This window comes from Mytilus trossulus, chromosome 3 (genome assembly GCF_036588685.1).
Source record: "Mytilus trossulus isolate FHL-02 chromosome 3, PNRI_Mtr1.1.1.hap1, whole genome shotgun sequence".
Taxonomy (NCBI): Eukaryota; Metazoa; Mollusca; class Bivalvia; order Mytilida; family Mytilidae; genus Mytilus; species Mytilus trossulus.
The window spans coordinates 54,513,508-54,534,383 of record NC_086375.1 but is presented as its reverse complement, the minus strand read 5'-3'; the positions used below and the strand labels follow the sequence as shown (position 1 = coordinate 54,534,383).

At 32.7% G+C, this 20,876-nt stretch overlaps 1 protein-coding gene across 1 annotated transcript; it reads right to left on the bottom strand.

The window, feature by feature from the left end:
* Positions 1-3,620: 3,620 nt before the first annotated feature.
* On the bottom strand, positions 3,621-20,200 carry LOC134710886 (uncharacterized). Its single transcript, XM_063571295.1, has 7 exons — positions 20,057-20,200; positions 19,096-19,243; positions 11,104-11,228; positions 9,413-9,521; positions 7,034-7,158; positions 5,321-5,429; positions 3,621-4,129 (listed from the first exon to the last, which is right to left on the bottom strand). The coding sequence occupies exons 1-7, from the start codon at positions 20,198-20,200 to the stop codon at positions 3,744-3,746; spliced, it is 1,146 nt and encodes a 381-aa protein (XP_063427365.1). The 3' UTR covers positions 3,621-3,743.
* Positions 20,201-20,876: the final 676 nt, after the last annotated feature.

Sequence of the window (20,876 nt, the reverse complement as noted above, 5' to 3'; positions counted from 1 at the left end):
GAACACTTTTTTATACAGATGCTGATAAAGATTTATTATAACTTTTTATAAAACTAAAAGTGTTGCAATGGCCATGCTTATCAGGGTTTTCATGCTTAGACTTGAATTTAAACCAAACACCTGCTTTTTACTCCCTTGTTTTAACTACGGTACATGTATAGTACTGCTTTTTCTTGCTGATTTATTATGTGTACCTCTTTTAATTCTGATTAAATTAATATTTATCTGTGAAAGCTGAGTTGTCTTATACATTTTTCATTTGAAGTATCGTTCTTGAAAAACATGTCTATTGATGTCTTTCATTTTATAAATCTTCCGCATAAACTATGATCCATTATTATCAGTCTTTCGAAATAATATTCATATATTATTGTTAAAATTGAAATATTCATACTTGTTTTTTTGCTTTATTACAAATGTTTATTATCTGAATTTGCAAACTTGTCTGAAATAAAAATAAGTAAATGTTTATAACTTTACAAAGTTGTCTCATGCCAATAAAATATCTATATATTTTCCATGGGCGCTTTTTCTGTTCCCCGGGCGCCATATTTTTGTCTCCGGGCGCTTTTTCTTTTCCCCGGGCGCTTTTTCTTCACCCGGGCGCTCCCGGGCTCATTTTAGTAGGACCCTAAATTAGAGCTACAAGAATTACAACTGAGACGAACATGCCAAAAACTTTTATCTTTGTACAAGGTGGTTGATGCGGCTGATTCCTACTTATTTTGTTATCTTTACTTTATTGCTTCTGCTGCTTTGTGCTAATTTTAGAAAATTTATGTGCTTTTAATGTGCTTTTTATGTGCCAACCATTTTATTTGTGCTTTTGTGTTTTATCTCATAATTGCATGTAACAGTACGTGTTTAACTTGTAAGATGCTTAAAAAACTTTTGTACTGCATGTTTAACATGTATATACTGATATGAACTCTTTATATGTTTAATTTTGTGTGCATGATTCGATATGTATATTTTGTTTTACTTGTTGTTATGTCGGTTTTAAGAGCTCTTCAGAGCTTATGCTCCAGAGCTTATGTTTGTCATGAATGGCTATGCTTATATTAAAAAGAAGATGTGGTATGATTGCCAATGAGACAACTATCCACAAAAGACCAAAATGACACAAACATTAAAAATTATAGGTCACCGTACGGTCTCAGTCAACAATGAGCAAAGTCCATACCGCATATAGTCAGCTATAAAATAAAAGGCCCCGATAAGACAATGTAAAACAATTCAAGCGAGAAAACTAACGGCCTTATTTATGTAAAATAATGAATTATACCGACTCTAAATAAAGCTTTATGTCTTATGTCTTATCCAGACGACTGCCTAAAATCAGCAAGACCAATTAAGACGAACGAACAATCACAGCTAAAAAGTTTGACAATTACCAAGTAACTAAGTAAACGTAATTGAAAAACAAGTAAGAAACAATACTAGGTGTTTTGACATTCCAACCAGCAAAACACCGCAACATTTAAACTCTTTCATGTGTCCACAAAAAAGACACTATTGTGCGCGCAACAAGTTTGGAGAGCTTTAAACTTGCTCTCGCGAAACGTTAGTAAATCGACGGCGCCATCACTCCCGTTGTATAAAAGTCCGAATTGGTAACTACGATGTATCCATACAGTAACAGACAAAACATACTCCAAATTCAAGCAAAAACCCACAAGAAACGCACGACATTATGTGGAACTTTCTCCTTGTAAAGAGGTACATAAAAGTTTATGTTTGTATACATTTATCATCAATTAACACATGATGTTTTCCTATAGTGTTTATGACGTCTTTACATTTAAATCATTGGATATGTCTTGAGTTCTATTTTGTCTTGAATGCACTATTCATTTATAAGTTGTTTTTAATACGCTTGTGGTTTGCAACTATCTGGTAAAATAAGCTCCTTTCAACTAGCACTGAGTGTCTATCGCCTAAGACTACTCCCGGAAAGCTATTGCACATCAACGGAAACACAAGCTCCACTGTCACTTACTATGTCCAGTACCCCATACCAGTCACCCAATAGGCTGTGAGACATCAACAGCAACATAACCTCTGATATCGCTGACTGTGTCCAGTGCCGTAGATCATTCGCCAGATAGGCTGTGAGACATCACCAGCAACATTACATCTACTAGCACTGACTGTGCCCAGTACCCTAGACCAGTCATCCAATAGGCTGTTAGATATCAACGGCAACACAACCGCCACTAGCACTGACTGTGTCCAGTGCCCTAGACCACTCACCCGACCGGCTGTGAGACATCAACGGCAGCTTAACCTCTACTAGTTCTGACTATATCCAGCGCCTAGGACCAGTCACCCGTTAGACTGTAAAATATCGTTTGCAACATAGCCTCCATTAGCACTGACTATATCCAGTGACCTAGACCAGTCACACGATAGGCTGTGAGAAATCAACGGCAAGATAACATCTTCTATCACTTACTATGTCCAGTGCGATATAACAGTCACCCGATAGGCTGTTACACATCAACAGCAACACAAGCTCTGCTACCATCGAATATGTCCAGTGCCCTACACCACTCACCCGATAGGCTGTAAGACATCCAAGGCCACATAACCTCCATTAGCATTGACTGTGTCCAGTGTCCTAGACCAGTCAACCGATAGGCTGTGAGACACAAGACCACATAACATCCACTAGCACTGACAATATCCAGTGCACTAGACCAGTCATCCGATAGGCTGTTAAATATCTTTGACAACACTGACCAGTCATCCGATAGGTTGTGAGACTTCAACGGCAACAAAACCAACATTAGCTTTGACTGTGTCCAATGCCCTAGAAAAATCTCCCGATGTGCTGTGAAACACTAACGGCAACACAAAGTCCACTAGAACAGACTTTGTCCCGTACCCTATATCAGTTATTCGATAGGCTGTGAGACATCGGCGGTAACACAACATCTACCGCTTTCGTTAGTCTTATCATATCATCGATTAATCTAGGGTTGTAACAGAGTACACGATTTGAAAATCAGAAAACAGTGTTCCCGTTTAAATATATGTTCTGCTAAAGTTACGAATGCAGTCAGTATTTTGGCGACCTTCTACTGTTGTTTTTTCTATGGTCGGGTTGTTGTCTCTTTGATACATTCCCCATTTCCATTCTCAATTTTAGTATTTGTAAAAAGGTTTTTTTTCAATATTTCGAGAATTGAGTATTAATGGTTGTTTTTCGATTGTTTTTGTTGAATCATAACTTGTAAAGACTTATTACGATAGAGTTTGATATTGTATACTAGCATAGAGTTCTATTTGTGATTTAAGATGATTTCCTCTATGGGTTTTACCAACTCTTGGTCCTCAATGCTCTTCAAATTCGTATTTTATTTGGCCTTTTTTATTTTTTTTATTCGAGCGTCACTGATTAGTCTTTTGTAGACGTTTCGTGCATATGGCGCATATACAAAATTTCATGATCAATCCTGGTATCCATGATGAATTTATTGTTTCCTTTTCCTTTTATCCTTTTCTTTTATTAATTGTCTCTTGAAAATAAGCATTCCTTTATTATTTTTATACCAGGCGCTAGATATCAGCCAAATAAGAAAACGAATATTTACGTTACTATTTATATAAAGCACATTTTGAACATTTTAGTCATGTAGATATAGTTTACGTTTACATTACAAGTCACCTGTACACAAGAGTTTTATAAACCAAAATATCAAAGAATAAGAACATGTATCAATATGTAAATAATTCCATTTTCATTTTGTGCATTTTTGGTAAACCGAAATGCAATCTATACAAATAAAAAACATGAATACCAATACAATAATTGTTACTGCAAGTATTCCGGCGGTCATCGACGTCGGTCTATTGTCTGTAGCGCAAGATTGACGTCTTATGTAGGAACTTATAGTCTTTTTGTCGACAGCAATATCTTTTTGAATTTGTTCAGCTTCCTTTTCTATTAACTGAAGTAGTTCTTCTTTTGAAATATCAGAGTTAAGAATGGTATCCCATTTAGATACTGTCGTCTTACATGGACAAGAACAGTAGTTTGCCTCTATATGGGACTGTGTACTACTGGTATATGATTCTGCTGTTTCCGTGGAATAACCAACTTCATCCGGTGATACGGTTTCTTTCTCTGTTGAATAGACACAGAATAATACAAAGTAAGTTTATCACAGCCCTGTGTAGCCGAATAAAGCTATTTTTCAATCGAAATTAACATATGTCAAATATTTTGTGGAAGATCGTAATAATATTTTGTGAAAGCTCATATCAATATTTTGAAAAAGCTCGTATAAATATTTTCTAAAAGCTCGAATTAATATTTTGTGAAAGCTCGTATTAATATTGGGAAAAAATCGCATTAATATTTTGTGAAAGCTCGTATTAATTTTTTGTGAAGGTTCGTATTAGTATTTTTTGAAAGCTGGTATTAATATTTTATGAAAGCTCGTTTCAATAGTTTGTGAAAGCTTTTAATATTGGGAAAGCTCACATTAATATTTTGTGAAAGCTCGAAAGCCCGTATTCATATTTTATGAAAGCTCGTTTCAATAGTTTGTGAAAGCTAGTATTAATATTGGGAAAGCTCGCATTGCTATATTGTGAAAGCTCGAAAGCCCGTATTCATATTTCATTAAAGCTCGTATTAATATTTTTATAAAAGCTCGTATTAATATTGGAAAAGCTCGCATTAATATTTTGTGAAAGCTCGTATTAATATTTTGTGAAAGCTCGTATTAATATTTTGTGAGAGCTCATATTAATATTATGTGAAAGTCCGTATTTATATTTTTATGAAAGTCCGTAAAAGTATTCATATTTCATTAAAGCTCGTATTAATATTTTTATAAAAGCTCGTATTAATATTGGAAAAGCTCGCATTAATATTTTGTGAAAGCTCGTATTAATATTTTGTGAAAGCTCGTATTAATATTTTGTGAGAGCTCATATTAATATTATGTGAAAGTCCGTATTTTTATATTTTTATGAAAGTCCGTAAAAGTATTTTGTGAAAGCTCGTTTGGCATATTTTATTCCAGTAGATGAAGAGGAACAGAGAACGCAATAATAGTTAAAAAACTTAAATAACATGGATATGATATGTGTAGCATAACTCGGGAAAAACAAGACAAATTTACTATAGAGACAGATGTCATGAAATAGACAAGACAGACAGGCAGACAGGGTAAATACACAATTAAGGTACTAGTAGTATAAATTAACATTTTTTTTCTTAAAAACAGAATATCTGTTATCATCATTGAGCTCAGTTATGTAACATATTGGGAAGGTTTTTTTTTATAAAGGAAAGAGCACATATTACCCAGTATAAGATATACGGCAATCTCCCAACGTTGATCACATTGTGAATCCTCTATCTTCAATGAGGAATCAAGTTCATCTTCTTTTCCACAAAAACACCCCGTCTTGAACTGAAATGTAAATATTCTATGATGAATCACCAACCTGGTTGTACAGTTTTTACGTATACAAAAAGACGAAAAGAAATTGTTTTCGAGAAATTGCATCTGATTTTTTATTAGTGTTAATGCAATGCCATATTTGCTATCGCATCAGAAAAACCCAATGAAAATAAGGAGACGGCTTATCTGTTCTGTTTTCTAACTTACCTTTACAGCTACTACTTAGCTTCACTTAAGACTATCATGCACCGGAGGAAATCGGCGTTTTGCATTTGCGCCGATTTTTCTTTCATTTGCGCCGATTTTTTTTTCATTTGCGCCGATTTTTTTACAGGTAAATTACAGGTTAAATGATATAAGAAGATGTGGTATGAGTGCCAATGAGACAACTGTCCATCCCAGTAATGTTATTTTCATTTATCATTAAATACCTCTTCCGTTAGCCAGTTATATATATGTTATGAATTGTCAATCATAACATGCATATAACTGTTGTCTCCTGTTTTAAATCAAGAAGTAAAAACCTAAGATAAAAGCACTTTGTTTATACTAAAATGACGAATTAAAAATATATGTACAGCATTCAAATCCATAAAAACGGAATACATTTAAATGATAAATCTGTTTTTGCCGAGTATGTATAGTAGGCAACACATCTAATATATTCCTTTCTTATGATTTCGTCTCTTCTATATTTGGCGTAATTGTCGATAAAGAAGGCCATCTTTTCTTTGTCTGGCATACATACTGGTGGTGGCATTTCTAGAGTTCGCATTTTCTCACAAGGGAGCTATTAAACCAAGACTTCCACATGGTGAAGTTGAAATCATCCCTTCGTTAATTTTATGGACGCCATCACGAATTGGTTGACCGTTATGGAATGTGTACTTGTACGTTGTCTACGAATGTATGAAATTTGTCATCAGAAGGAGTGGAGCGTCAGACAATGTCAAACGTGAAGCAGTCATCGATTTCATTTAGGGAAAGGAATGGTAACCCGAAACATTGGGATAGCCATTTACCAATTGCAATGTCACTTGATTTGTCTTTATACTTTGTGCTCGGCCATTGTAAAAGTATGAACTTACCTGTAACTTACTTGTAAATCCAATTAGGAAAAAATATAAAATCGGCGCAAATGAAAAAATGAAATCGGCGCAAATGAAAGAATGAAAATTTTCAAAATCGGCGCAAATGTCATACGCCCGAGGAAATACTTTATAATAATGTAATTAACTATACTTGGTTAAATTTAATTTAAACTATATTTTAACAACTTGATAAGTCTTAAAAATAGAAAAAAATAATAACGCTACACATCGCTGTCTTGTTTTTATACAATTCTCCATACACCCTCCCCCCGGAAGAACGTCGTATACTTGAATGAAATAATTCTTATCTGAAAGATATCCTAATTATAACTTTACACCCAGTAGAATTTCAGTTTGGTTAAATTTGTCCTTTCAGTTTTTTTTTTAATTTAATTGTTACAGTAAATTAAATTCATAACTGTTAAAATCTTTTAGTCAACATGTGTTTTGTGATTTTTTGTAAAATTATACTGAAGAAGGACTGGAAAAAAATCCCTTGCCGTCTAAGAATCTTATTTTTACCTGTATGCCAGCATATAAATAGCCTTTCCGATGGCAAAACTCCAGACAGAAGTCGAAAGTCATATACTCAGGATCAGAAAGCATATTCCCACCTTTGACGTCGTAGCAACCAATATACATGTGTTCTACAGAAATATACCAATATGTCATTCTTATATTTTAAGATTATTGTTTACATTAACTTATGCAATTTACAATAGGTAAAAAGTCACGATTGAGCAACACAATAAAAGATGAATAGTTTTGTTCTTAAATGACAACATATTTATTTTTAGTTTAAAAAAAATCTATGTACATTGTATAAAAAATTAGAGAGTTTAAAATGATTTGAGAAGGTTTTTCGTCGATTGTATGTGCTTGCTATACAAATATTTAACCCATTCTAAAAATATTCAATCAGTACATTTCAAATAATAAAAGAGATAAATGCCTTTATATTTTCGATTTTCAGTTATAGTTCCATGTTTATTTGTATTACCAAAGTTTATATATCTATAGATATAGGAAGATGTGGTGTGAGTACCAATGAGGCAACTCTCCATCCAAATAACAATTTATAAAAGTAAACCATTATAGGTCAATGTACGGCCTTCAACACGGAGCCTTGGCTCACACCGAACAAAAAGCTATAAAGGGCACCAACATTACTAGTGTAAAACGATTCAAACGGGAAAACCACGAGAACGGTCTAATCTATATAAAAAACGAGAAACGAGAAACACGTATACATTACATAAGCAAACTACAACTACTGTACATCAGATTCCTGACTCAGGACAGTTGCAAACATTTGCAGCGGGATTAAACGTTTTAATGGTACCAAACCTTCTCCCTTTTTCTGAAACAATAGCATAACATCACAACATAGAGAACCACACGATAAACTATCAATAGGACGTTTTTTTTTAATAATATCTCACAGGCACTTGTTTCTGTCAATGTGGGTTTACTATCCATACCAGTACAAAAAAAACACAAGGTAGCTAACGGAAATTTCCAATCTGTTCACTTCAACCAATATTTTTTTAATTTCCCTTGACTTGTTCACGAATAAAAGTACACCAGTCTTTCGGTAATTGACTTATCTTTACAATGAAACAACTGTCACGTACCTTGAGAATACCCCTCAAACAGAATAACACACTTGAGATGAGAATTATTGACCTTTTTCCAGACCATTGAATTTGTAAGGACTAAACTTCCGGTTAACTTAGGAAGTGAATATAACTGTGCAATCTCATTGGTTTAATTCATCTGGTTACCTGTTTATTTATACTAGTTACCAGTAAACAGAAAAATGTGACCAATGGGATTGCACAGTTATATTCACTTCCTAAGTTAACCGGAAGTAAAGTCCTTACAAATTCAATGGTCTGGAAAAAGGTCAATAATTCTCATCTCAAGTGTGTTATTCGCATAAATATTTTGTGAAAGCTCGTATTAATTTTTTGTGAAGGTTCGTATTAGTATTTTTTGAAAGCTGGTATTAATATTTTATGAAAGCTCGTTTCAATAGTTTGTGAAAGCTTTTAATATTGGGAAAGCTCACATTAATATTTTGTGAAAGCTCGAAAGCCCGTATTCATATTTTATGAAAGCTCGTTTCAATAGTTTGTGAAAGCTAGTATTAATATTGGGAAAGCTAGCATTGCTATATTGTGAAAGCTCGAAAGCCCGTATTCATATTTCATTAAAGCTCGTATTAATATTTTTATAAAAGCTCGTTTTAATATTGGAAAAGCTCGCATTAATATTTTGTGAAAGCTCGTATTAATATTTTGTGAAAGCTCGTATTAATATTTTGTGAGAGCTCATATTAATATTATGTGAAAGTCCGTATTTATATTTTTATGAAAGTCCGTAAAAGTATTCATATTTCATTAAAGCTCGTATTAATATTTTTATAAAAGCTCGTATTAATATTGGAAAAGCTCGCATTAATATTTTGTGAAAGCTCGTATTAATATTTTGTGAAAGCTCGTATTAATATTTTGTGAGAGCTCATATTAATATTATGTGAAAGTCCGTATTTTTATATTTTTATGAAAGTCCGTAAAAGTATTTTGTGAAAGCTCGTTTGGCATATTTTATTCCAGTAGATGAAGAGGAACAGAGAACGCAATAATAGTTAAAAAACTTAAATAACATGGATATGATATGTGTAGCATAACTCGGGAAAAACAAGACAAATTTACTATAGAGACAGATGTCATGAAATAGACAAGACAGACAGGCAGACAGGGTAAATACACAATTAAGGTACTAGTAGTATAAATTAACATTTTTTTTCTTAAAAACAGAATTTCTGTTATCATCATTGAGCTCAGTTATGTAACATATTGGGAAGGTTTTTTTTATAAAGGAAAGAGCACATATTACCCAGTATAAGATATACGGCAATCTCCCAACGTTGATCACATTGTGAATCCTCTATCTTCAATGATGAATCAAGTTCATTTTCTTTTCCACAAAAACACCCCGTCTTGAACTGAAATGTAAATATTCTATGATGAATCACCAACCTGGTTGTACAGTTTTTACGTATACAAAAAGACGAAAAGAAATTGTTTTCGAGAAATTGCATCTGATTTTTTATTAGTGTTAATGCAATGCCATATTTGCTATCGCATCAGAAAAACCCAATGAAAATAAGGAGACGGCTTATCTGTTCTGTTTTCTACCTTACCTTTACAGCTACTACTTAGCTTCACTTAAGACTATCATGCACCGGAGGAAATCGGCGTTTTGCATTTGCGCCGATTTTTTTTTCATTTGCGCCGATTTTTTTACAGGTAAATTACAGGTTAAATGATATAAGAAGATGTGGTATGAGTGCCAATGAGACAACTGTCCATCCCAGTAATGTTATTTTCATTTATCATTAAAGACCTCTTCCGTTAGCCAGTTATACATATATTATGAATTGTCAATCATAACATGCATATAACTGTTGTCTCCTGTTTTAAATCAAGAAGTAAAAACCTAAGATAAAAGCACTTTGTTTATACTAAAATGACGAATTTAAAATATATGTACAGCATTCAAATCCATAAAAACGGAATACATTTAAATGATAAATCTGTTTTTGCCGAGTATGTATAGTAGGCAACACATCTAATATATTCCTTTCTTATGATTTCGTCTCTTCTATATTTGGCGTAATTGTCGATAAAGAAGGCCATCTTTTCTTTGTCTGGCATACATACTGGTGGTGGCATTTCTAGAGTTCGCATTTTCTCACAAGGGAGCTATTAAACCAAGACTTCCACATGGTGAAGTTGAAATCATCCCTTCGTTAATTTTATGGACGCCATCACGAATTGGTTGACCGTTATGGAATGTGTACTTGTACGTTGTCTACGAATGTATGAAATTTGTCATCAGAAGGAGTAGAGCGTCAGACAATGTCAAACGTGAAGCAGTCATCGATTTCATTTAGGGAAAGGAATGGTAACCCGAAACATTGGGATAGCCATTTACCAATTGCAATGTCACTTGATTTGTCTTTATACTTTGTGCTCGGCCATTGTAAAAGTATGAACTTACCTGTAACTTACCTGTAAATCCAATTAGGAAAAAATATAAAAATGGCGCAAATGAAAAAATGAAATCGGCGCAAATGAAAGAATGAAAATTTTCAAAATCGGCGCAAATGTCATACGCCCGAGGAAATACTTTATAATAATGTAATTAACTATACTTGGTTAAATTTAATTTAAACTATATTTTAACAACTTGATAAGTCTTAAAAATAGAAAAAAATAATAACGCTACACATCGCTGTCTTGTTTTTATACAATTCTCCATACACCCTCCCCCCGGAAGAACGTCGTATACTTGAATGAAATCATTCTTATCTGAAAGATATCCTAATTATAACTTTACACCCAGTAGAATTTCAGTTTGGTTAAATTTGTCCTTTCAGTTTTTTTTTTAATTTAATTGTTACAGTAAATTAAATTCATAACTGTTAAAATCTTTTAGTCAACATGTGTTTTGTGATTTTTGTAAAATTATACTGAAGAAGGACTGGAAAAAAATCCCTTGCCGTCTAAGAATCTTATTTTTACCTGTATGCCAGCATATAAATAGCCTTTCCGATGGCAAAACTCCAGACAGAAGTCGAAAGTCATATACTCAGGATCAGAAAGCATATTCCCACCTTTGACGTCGTAGCAACCAATATACATGTGTTCTACAGAAATATACCAATATGTCATTCTTATATTTTAAGATTATTGTTTACATTAACTTATGCAATTTACAATAGGTAAAAAGTCACGATTGAGCAACACAATAAAAGATGAATAGTTTTGTTCTTAAATGACAACATATTTATTTTTAGTTTAAAAAAAATCTATGTACATTGTATAAAAAATTAGAGAGTTTAAAATGATTTGAGAAGGTTTTTCGTCGATTGTATGTGCTTGCTATACAAATATTTAACCCATTCTAAAAATATTCAATCAGTACATTTCAAATAATAAAAGAGATAAATGCCTTTATATTTTCGATTTTCAGTTATAGTTCCATGTTTATTTGTATTACCAAAGTTTATATATCTATAGATATAGGAAGATGTGGTGTGAGTACCAATGAGGCAACTCTCCATCCAAATAACAATTTATAAAAGTAAACCATTATAGGTCAATGTACGGCCTTCAACACGGAGCCTTGGCTCACACCGAACAAAAAGCTATAAAGGGCACCAACATTACTAGTGTAAAACGATTCAAACGGGAAAACCACGAGAACGGTCTAATCTATATAAAAAACGAGAAACGAGAAACACGTATACATTACATAAGCAAACTACAACTACTGTACATCAGATTCCTGACTCAGGACAGTTGCAAACATTTGCAGCGGGATTAAACGTTTTAATGGTACCAAACCTTCTCCCTTTTTCTGAAACAATAGCATAACATCACAACATAGAGAACCACACGATAAACTATCAATAGGACGGGTTTTTTTTAATAATATCTCACAGGCACTTGTTTCTGTGCAATCTCATTGGTTTAATTCATCTGGTTACCTGTTTATTTATACTAGTTGCCAGTAACCAGAAAAATGTGACCAATGGGATTGCACAGTTATATTCACTTTCTAAGTTAACCGGAAGTAAAGTCCTTACAAATTCAATGGTCTGGAAAAAGGTCAATAATTTTCATCTCAAGTGTGTTATTCTGTTTTAGGGGTATTCTCAAGGTACGTGACAGTTGTTTCATTGTAAAGATAAGTCAATTACCGAAAGACTGGTGTACTTTTATTCGTGAACAAGTCAAGGGAAATTAAAAAAATATTGGTTGAAGCGAACAGATTGAAAATTTCCGTTAGCTACCTTGTGTTTTTTTTGTACTGGTATGGATAGTAAACCCACATTGACAGAAACAAGTGCCTGTGTAATATCTACAGGACAAGGGAAAAACATATGTCGTTTTAGTTATACTACTTATGTTTATAAAATTACATTTGAATTACATCAACATCAATAATACATACATAAATACAGTCTATGTGGAAGTAATACTTAAACATGTCATTGAGCCAACGGTTAATAAATTATTTTCCGACATCTGACGAATTGGGCAGTATGTACGGGGCGCCGAATGGGACTCTTGTGGTTTTGTACTCAAAATTCAATTTTGTACGGACAAAAGTGACTTTTGTTCAACAAAAATGAGTTCAGTTTAACAAAATTTGTATCATACTACAAATTTAAAATTTTGTCATACAAAATTATCTATCAGCGGACAAAAGTCACTTTTGTCATGACAAAATTCATTTTTGTTACACAGACTTGACTTTTGTTACTTAATTTGAAAATTGGGCGACAAAAGTGAATTTTGTATTCAAATTAGTTTAGTTTGGTTTCTGTGAACTAATTTGCATACAAAATCGACTTTTGTTACACAAAATTGACTTTTGTGAGACAAAATTAACTTTTGTGAGACAAAATTGACTTTTGTGAGACAAAATTGACTTTTGTGAGACAAAATTGACTTTTGTCATGACAAATATGAATTTTGTCTACAAAAATGAAATTTTCATGACAAAAATGAATTTTGTCATCACAAAACAAGTCTGTAGCACATAGTTTTGTAAGACAAAAATGATTTTGTCATGACAGAATTGAATTTTGTACAAAACCACAAGAGTCCCATTCGGCGCCCCGTAGTATGGGGATAAAGAGCAGTTTAATTTTTGCTTTGAGTTTTATTAACGCGTGGATGTTAAATATAAATATTAATAAGTAGAATCTGATCTTTTTTTTTAACGTTTTCCGTGTTTATAATGACAATTGTTAAAACTACCCTTCAAAGTCACTTTTTTATATTCATTTCTTCCTCCAACCCTGGAGATTTAGTCCATTGCTGTAGAAATATTAATTTAAGAAGGGGAGGTATAATACAAATGTTCTAACCACCCATTTCGAATTCCAATTGCTTAAGGTATAAGTGACAAAATGAAGTTTGGTCAAGTAAGTGAACACAGGTTTCCAAATCCAGCCGATTAAAATTGATGAAAACATACATGTGGCACTTACGATATATATTTTTATATTTTTATTATGCTTGGGTGTTGTGTACAGATCATCATTAGTATAGAATGTAGCTATAAAAATAACCTTTTATTAAATATGCCACCAAATATTTTTGGTACTCTATATAGTGACCATGAATATAGGTCAATAATAGGAACTTTTTGAAAGAATTCAAAGTGTGAAAAAATCACTGCATTGATTGTTTTGAAAATATTTTGTCTTTCCAATACACATACTTCTTACCTAAACATAATACTACTTCCAAATATCCAATCAACATATATATTATTTCAAGTCTAAGAGACATCATCAGGAACTATCAAAAACATTAAATTTTTACAACACTGCATTTGACATCAATAGCTTGAAAATAACAAAATTTATTTTCTGCAAGATATTAGCACTGATTGTTATGGTTATGGTGATGCAAGTAACGCACCGCGGCATTAACTTAATTAAGATGTAATTGTGTAGTTTCAGTGACTTAATTTGTCGAAGAATCAACAAAGACTTCAACCACCATTAATCATTATTCTTTCATCATTTTTCCGCTTCATCTAAAAACCAATCTTTTTATCATTATTTATTTAAAGACATTTTTTCTATGTATTAAATATTGTCAATAGAAAAACAAAAAACTAATTAAACAATACTGTTAAAATATTTCCTAACATTTTTTATAATCAATATTTAAAGTACACGTTGTACAAGTACTAACATATATGTACACTGTCTAACAGATATGTACAAGTACTAACATATATGTACACTGTCTAACAGATATTTACAAGTACTAACATATATGTACAAGTACTAACAGATATGTACAAGTACTAACAGTTATGTACAAGTACTAACAGTTATGTACAAGTACTAACAGATATGTTCAAGTACTAACAGATACACAATGAGAACCAGAATTACCAGAACACTTGGAGGCGGAGATGCAATATGATAACAGCACTGCTAGAATAAATTTCTTGTAGGAGCATGTTTATCCTAAAATATAAAGGACTAGGATCTTACCACCCTCAAATATATTAAACATGTCCTGATTCGTTTCAATCATCCGGCACCCGATGTAGTCAATGTCAGTTTGATTTGATTTTTCGAATTTTACATCAGTAGTGTCAAAAGAAAAAGAAAAAAAAATACTGAAATCCGAGGAAAATTCAAAATAGAAAGTTCCTAAACAAATTGGAAAATCAAGAGCGCTAACACATCGAACGAATTGATAACAACTGTCATATTCCTGACTTCATGTGTAGAAGTTGTGGCTTGAACCTGGTTTTATAGCTAGCTAAACCTCTCACTTGTACGACAGTCGCATTAAATCCATTATATTGACAACAATGTGTGAACAAACAAAAAGAATAATAGGCAAGCATGTAAAAAAAAGGGTAAAGCAGTCATCATATGTTATAATCTTTATTACTATCAAAACTAACAAATATGTTATCATGAAGCCCAAATAGGCATATAGCCAAAGCACATAAGCAAAAATTAAAGACAGAAATTAATAAACTTTAACATTGCACAATTACAAAATGACGGGATGTATAAGTACAGAGCCACGTCATTTGTATACAAGAAACACAAAAACGCATATAGACCCAGCACATTGGAAAAAATGAAAGACAATAATATTCTTTTGAGTTGGTACAATAACACAAAATGACGGGATGTATGAGTTCATATGTATCAAAGGAACAAAAAAGGCATATAGACGAAGCACATTAGCAAAACTGAAAGACTAGAATTCAAAAACAAGCATAGAACAATACACAATGACGGGATGTATATGTACAGAGACACGTTAAATGGATATCACCAAAAAAAACCTAGACTAAACAGTAATACTCATTAAGACAAACAAAAGAATACTAAAACACGTTATTAAAACGATAAACAACGCCAGTATCTAAAATCTTATGGTGTATTATATATGAAGTTGATACGGAATATTTATCAACAAGGTCTTGGTGCCTTCCGATGAACTTTTTTAGAAACAGGAGGAGACGTTCTTGAACATACCCCTGGTTCATCAACTTTCTAATCAGACACATTTTAAAAAGTCTTCAGTAGGAGCTTCCAGCTCTTGAACACATTTCTATTCAGAATGCATTGTAACGTATTTTTTGAATCATGGAATAGTTGCCCTATAATTATCCGAATTACAGGTCCTTGAAGTTCTTAGAAAGGCACCTTCATTATCTTAACAAAAACCAAGGTCAGTGACCTCAAACAAATCATGAATATTTCAGTATAACGTTTTAGTTGAGATTTTGAAAAATAATTCTGCACTCGAAGCAATCTACACCCAACTATATTGTATATGGTCAGCTAGACATATTTCCTATATCGCTATAAATAAAGATACGCATGATGAATTTCTGGGGCCTGGTTTTCGAAAGTACCTTATGACTAAGACATCAACGGCAACATAAAATCTACTATCACTGACTGTGTCCAGTGCACTAGACCAATCACACGATAGGCCGTGAGACATCAACGGCAAACATAACCTCCACTAGCACGGACTGTGTCAAATGCACTAGACCAGTCACACGATAGGATGTGAGACATCAACGGCAAGATAACTTCTATTATCACTGACTGTTACTAGTGCGCCATAACAGTCACCCGATAGGCTGTTACCCATCAACAGCAACACAAGTCCCGCTACCAACGAATATGTCCAGTGCCCTATACCACTCACCCGCTACGCTGTTAGACATCCAAGGCAACATAATCTCTACTAGCACTGACTATATCCAGTGCCCTAGACCAGTGACCCGATAGACTGTTAAATAACTTTGGCAACATAACCTCCTCTAGCACTGACTATATCCAGTGATTAAGACCAGTCACACAATAGGCTGTGAGACATTAACGGCAACATATACTCTACTATCACTAACTATGTCCAGTGCACTAGATCAGTCACACGATAGGCTGTGAGACATTAACGGCAACACAACCGCCACTAGCACTGACTATTTCCAGTTATATGGACCAGTCACACGATAGGCTGTGAGACATCAACGGCAAGATTACATCTTCTATCACTGACTATGTTAAGTGCGATATAACAGTCACCCGATAGACTGTTACACATCAACAGCAACACAAGCTCTGCTACCATCGAATATGTCCAGTGCCCTATACCACTCATCCGCTACGCTGTTAGACATTCAAGGCAACCGATAGGCTGTGAGACACCAACCAAAGACCACATTGCCTCCACTACCACTGACAATATCCAGTGCACTAGACCAGTCACCCGATAGGCTGTTAGATATGTTTGGCAACATTGCCCTAGACCAGTCATCCGATTGGCTGTGAAACATCAACGCCAACAAAACATGCACTAGCACTGACTGTGTCCATTGCCCTAGAAAAATCACCCGATGTGCTGTGAAACACTAACGGCAACACAAATTCCACTAAAACAGACTTTGTCACGTACCTTTTTATCAGTCACTCGATAGGCTGTGAGACATCGGCGGCAACACAACATCTAGCGCTATCGTTAGTCTTATCATATCATCGCTTAATCTAAGGTTGTAACAGAGTACACGATTTGAAGATATTGGAAAACAGTGTTCCCGTCAAAATATATGTTCTGCTAAAGATACGAATGCAGTTAGTATTTGTTGTATTTAAAAGTATTTTGTTTTTCATTATTTCGAGAATTGAGTATTAATGGTTGTTTTCCGATTGTTCCTGTGGAATCATAACTTGTATAGACTTATTACGATAGAGCCTGATATTGTATACTAGTATAGAGTTCTATTTGTGATTTAAGATGATTTACTCTATGTGTTTTACCAATTTTTGGTCCTCGTGCTCTTCAAGTTGGTACTTTATTTAGCCTTTTTGACTTTTTTATACGAGCGTCACTGATTAGTCTTTTGTAGATGAAACGCGCATATGGCGCATATATACAAAATTTCATGATCAATCCTGGTATCTATGATGAATTTATTGTTTATTTTGTCTCATTGATGTATACCCATATATTATCCCATTTAGATATTGTCGTCTTACATGGACAAGAACAGTAGTTTGCCTCTATAAGGGACTGTGTACTACTGGTATATGATTCTGTTGTTTCCGTGGAATAACCAACTTCATCTGGTGATACGGTTTCTTTCTCTGGTGAATAAACACAGAAGCAATACAAAGAACGTTAATCACAACCCTGTGTAGCCGAATATATCTATTTTACAATCGAAATTAACATATGCCAAATATTTTGTGAAAGCTCGTATTAATATTTTGTGAAAGCACGTATCAATATTTTGTGAAAGCTCTAATTAAAATTTTGTGAAAGCTCGAAAGCCCGTATTAATATTTTGTGAAAGCTCATAATAATATTTTGTGAAAGTTCGTATTTAAATTTTGAGAAAGCTCTTATTAATATTTTGAGAAAGCTCTTATTAATATTTTGTGAAAGCTCGTTTTAACATCAGGAAAGTTCGCATTAATATTTTGTGAAAGCTCGTATTAATATTTTGTGAAAGCTCGTATTAATATTTTGTGAAAGCTCGTATTAATATTTTGTGAAAGCTCGTATAATTACTTTATGAAAGCTTACAGTAGTATATTGTGAAAGTCGTATTAATATTGGGAAAGCTCGCATTAATATTTTGTCCAGTGGATGAAGAGGAACAAAGAACAGAATAATATGAATATGATATATATGTGGTTTGTGTCGCATAATTCGGGAAAAACAAGACATATTTACTATAGAGAAAAAATAGACAAGACGGACAGGCAGACAGACAAGCAGACAGACAGCATAAATACACGATTTAGATACATTTGTTAATGTAGTAGAAATTACCATTTTGTTAAAAAAAAACAGAATATCTGTTATATTCATTAATAAAGCTCCTGGAAAAGTTTGTGTAGTTTTATAAGAATAGGATTGTTACTAAACAAACAAAAAGAAAAAGAAAAAGAAAAAATAACCACATATAAATAACAACACAGTAGACATAAAACAATACAAACATGTAGTATTGGAAAAAAAAAGATTATTATTGCATACTAGTAATATTATATTTCCCACAGAATGTAACCAAAAGTGAGCGTGCAATAAATCCCAATATTGCACTTGTGCCATAAATCTTCAAATTTCATGACGTCATAAACTACAAAATCTTAGTTTAACCCTGTTTTTACTTTCAAATAGTATATTGCTATAGAATAAAATGATTATCGCATGAATATTGGGGAATATTGTCCCTCGTAGAACATATATTGCACTCGCAAGCTTGTGCAATTATAGTTCTACTCGGGACAACATTCCCCAATATTCATGCAATAACCCTATATTATTAATATATAATATTTATTATAATACTATTTTTGATGAAATGTCTTCTCCAAAATATTATCATTTCAAATATTTTGAAATATGTAAGCTATCAATCAAACACAGTTTATATATTGACATTAATATAATTGTTTCTCTTATACATTTATAAAAGAAATAGGCACATATTACCCAGAATATGATATACGGCCATGATCCATGGTACCGGACCACCACATATGTATTGGTCGTCGCCACAACGTATATTACAACGTGAATCATCTACTTTCAATGAAGAATCAAGTTCATCTTCTTTCCGACAAGTACACCTATACATTAACTGAAATATAAATATTATCTGATGAATCACCCACCTGGTAGTAGACTTGTACGTATACAAACAGAATGGAAGAAATAGTTTTCGAGAAATTACACCTGATTTTGTATTACTGTTAATGCTATAAGCTCTCTCATAAGAAAAAAACCCTAATAAATACATGAAAATAAGGAGATAGTTTAACTGAATATATATTTTTTAACTAAAGAGGTACTAAGGTTGAAGTTCTCTTTTGTGTTTGTTTTACTCGTATGGTAAAATAAGAACGTGTTTCAAATATGCTTGAATTTGAATATAAAAAAGAGCTTTTACAATTTCATATGCACATATATGACAAAGACAATTGGATTAGAAGATGATTAAACATTTTATGGTTAAATTTCAATTTTATTTTCTATCTTACCTTAACAACTACTACTAAGATTCACCATAGACTTACATGCACCATAGGAAATATTTTATAATAATGCAATTAAAGTATATTTTAACAATGTCATTGTGTCTTAAAATAGAAAATATAATAACGCTACACATCGCTGTCGTCTTTTAATACAATTTTCCATACCCTCTTATACTTGAATGAAATTACTCGTATCTAAAAGATATCATAATCATAACTTTACATTCAGTAGAATTTCGGTTTGGTTAAATTTGTCTTTTCATTTTTTATTTTATTCAATTGTTACAGTAAAATACATTCATAACATTTGTTTTTTTTTGAAATGTTAAAACCGTTTATTTGTGATATTTTTTATTAAATTATATCGACGAAGGATTGAATTTTTTTCACTTGCCTTCTTAAAGAATATTTTTTACCTGTACTCCAGCATATACATAACCATTTGTATTGCAAAACTCCAGACATTCGTCAAATGGATATTCATACCTAGGACCAGACAGCATATCCTTATTGTAGCAACCAATATACACGTGTTCTACAGAAATATACCAATATGTCATTCTTATATTTTAAGATGATTGTTTACACTAACTTTTGCAACTTTTAAAAATAGATAAAAAGTCAGGATTGAGCAACACAATAAAAGATGAATGGGTTTGTTCTTGAATGACAACATATTTATAGATTATTACACGCATATTTAAAAAACAAATCTATGTACAGTGGATCAGAAATAAGAGAGTTTAAAAATGATTTTAGTTAAGAAGGTTTTTCGTCGATTTTATGTGCTTGTTATACAAATGTTTAACTTATTCTAAAAGAATTTAATCAGTACATTTCAAATAACAAACTAGAGATATATGCCTTTATATTTTCGATTTTCAGTTATAGTTCAATGTTTATCTGTATTACCAAAGTTTATATATCTATAGGTACACATTTGAATTACATCAACATCAATAATGCATATAATTCATACAATTCATACATGAATACAGACTATGTGACAGAATAACCGAAGATGTGGAGGTAATACATAAAGATTATGAGACAAAGGTTAATGAAATTATTTACAAAAATTTGACGGACTTGGGCAGTTTAATTTTTGTTTCGAAATTAAATAAAACGTGGATGTTAAATATGAAAATTAATAAGTAGAATCCGATCTTTTTTAACTTGGGTAGGCATTATATTTGACCACATTTTACACCTTGCTAACGCTCAGTGTAAAATATC

Excerpts from the sequence above, each read along its gene's own strand:
- LOC134710886 (XM_063571295.1), bottom strand. The coding sequence starts at position 20,200 with ATGACATATTGGTATATTTCTGTAGAACACGTGTATATTGGTTGCTAC. Across the intron at positions 11,229-19,095 it reads GGCCGTATATCATATTCTGG|AACACATGTATATTGGTTGC; the intron begins GTAATATGTGCC and ends ATATTTCTGTAG. Across the intron at positions 9,522-11,103 it reads ATTTATATGCTGGCATACAG|TTCAAGACGGGGTGTTTTTG; the intron begins GTAAAAATAAGA and ends TTTACATTTCAG.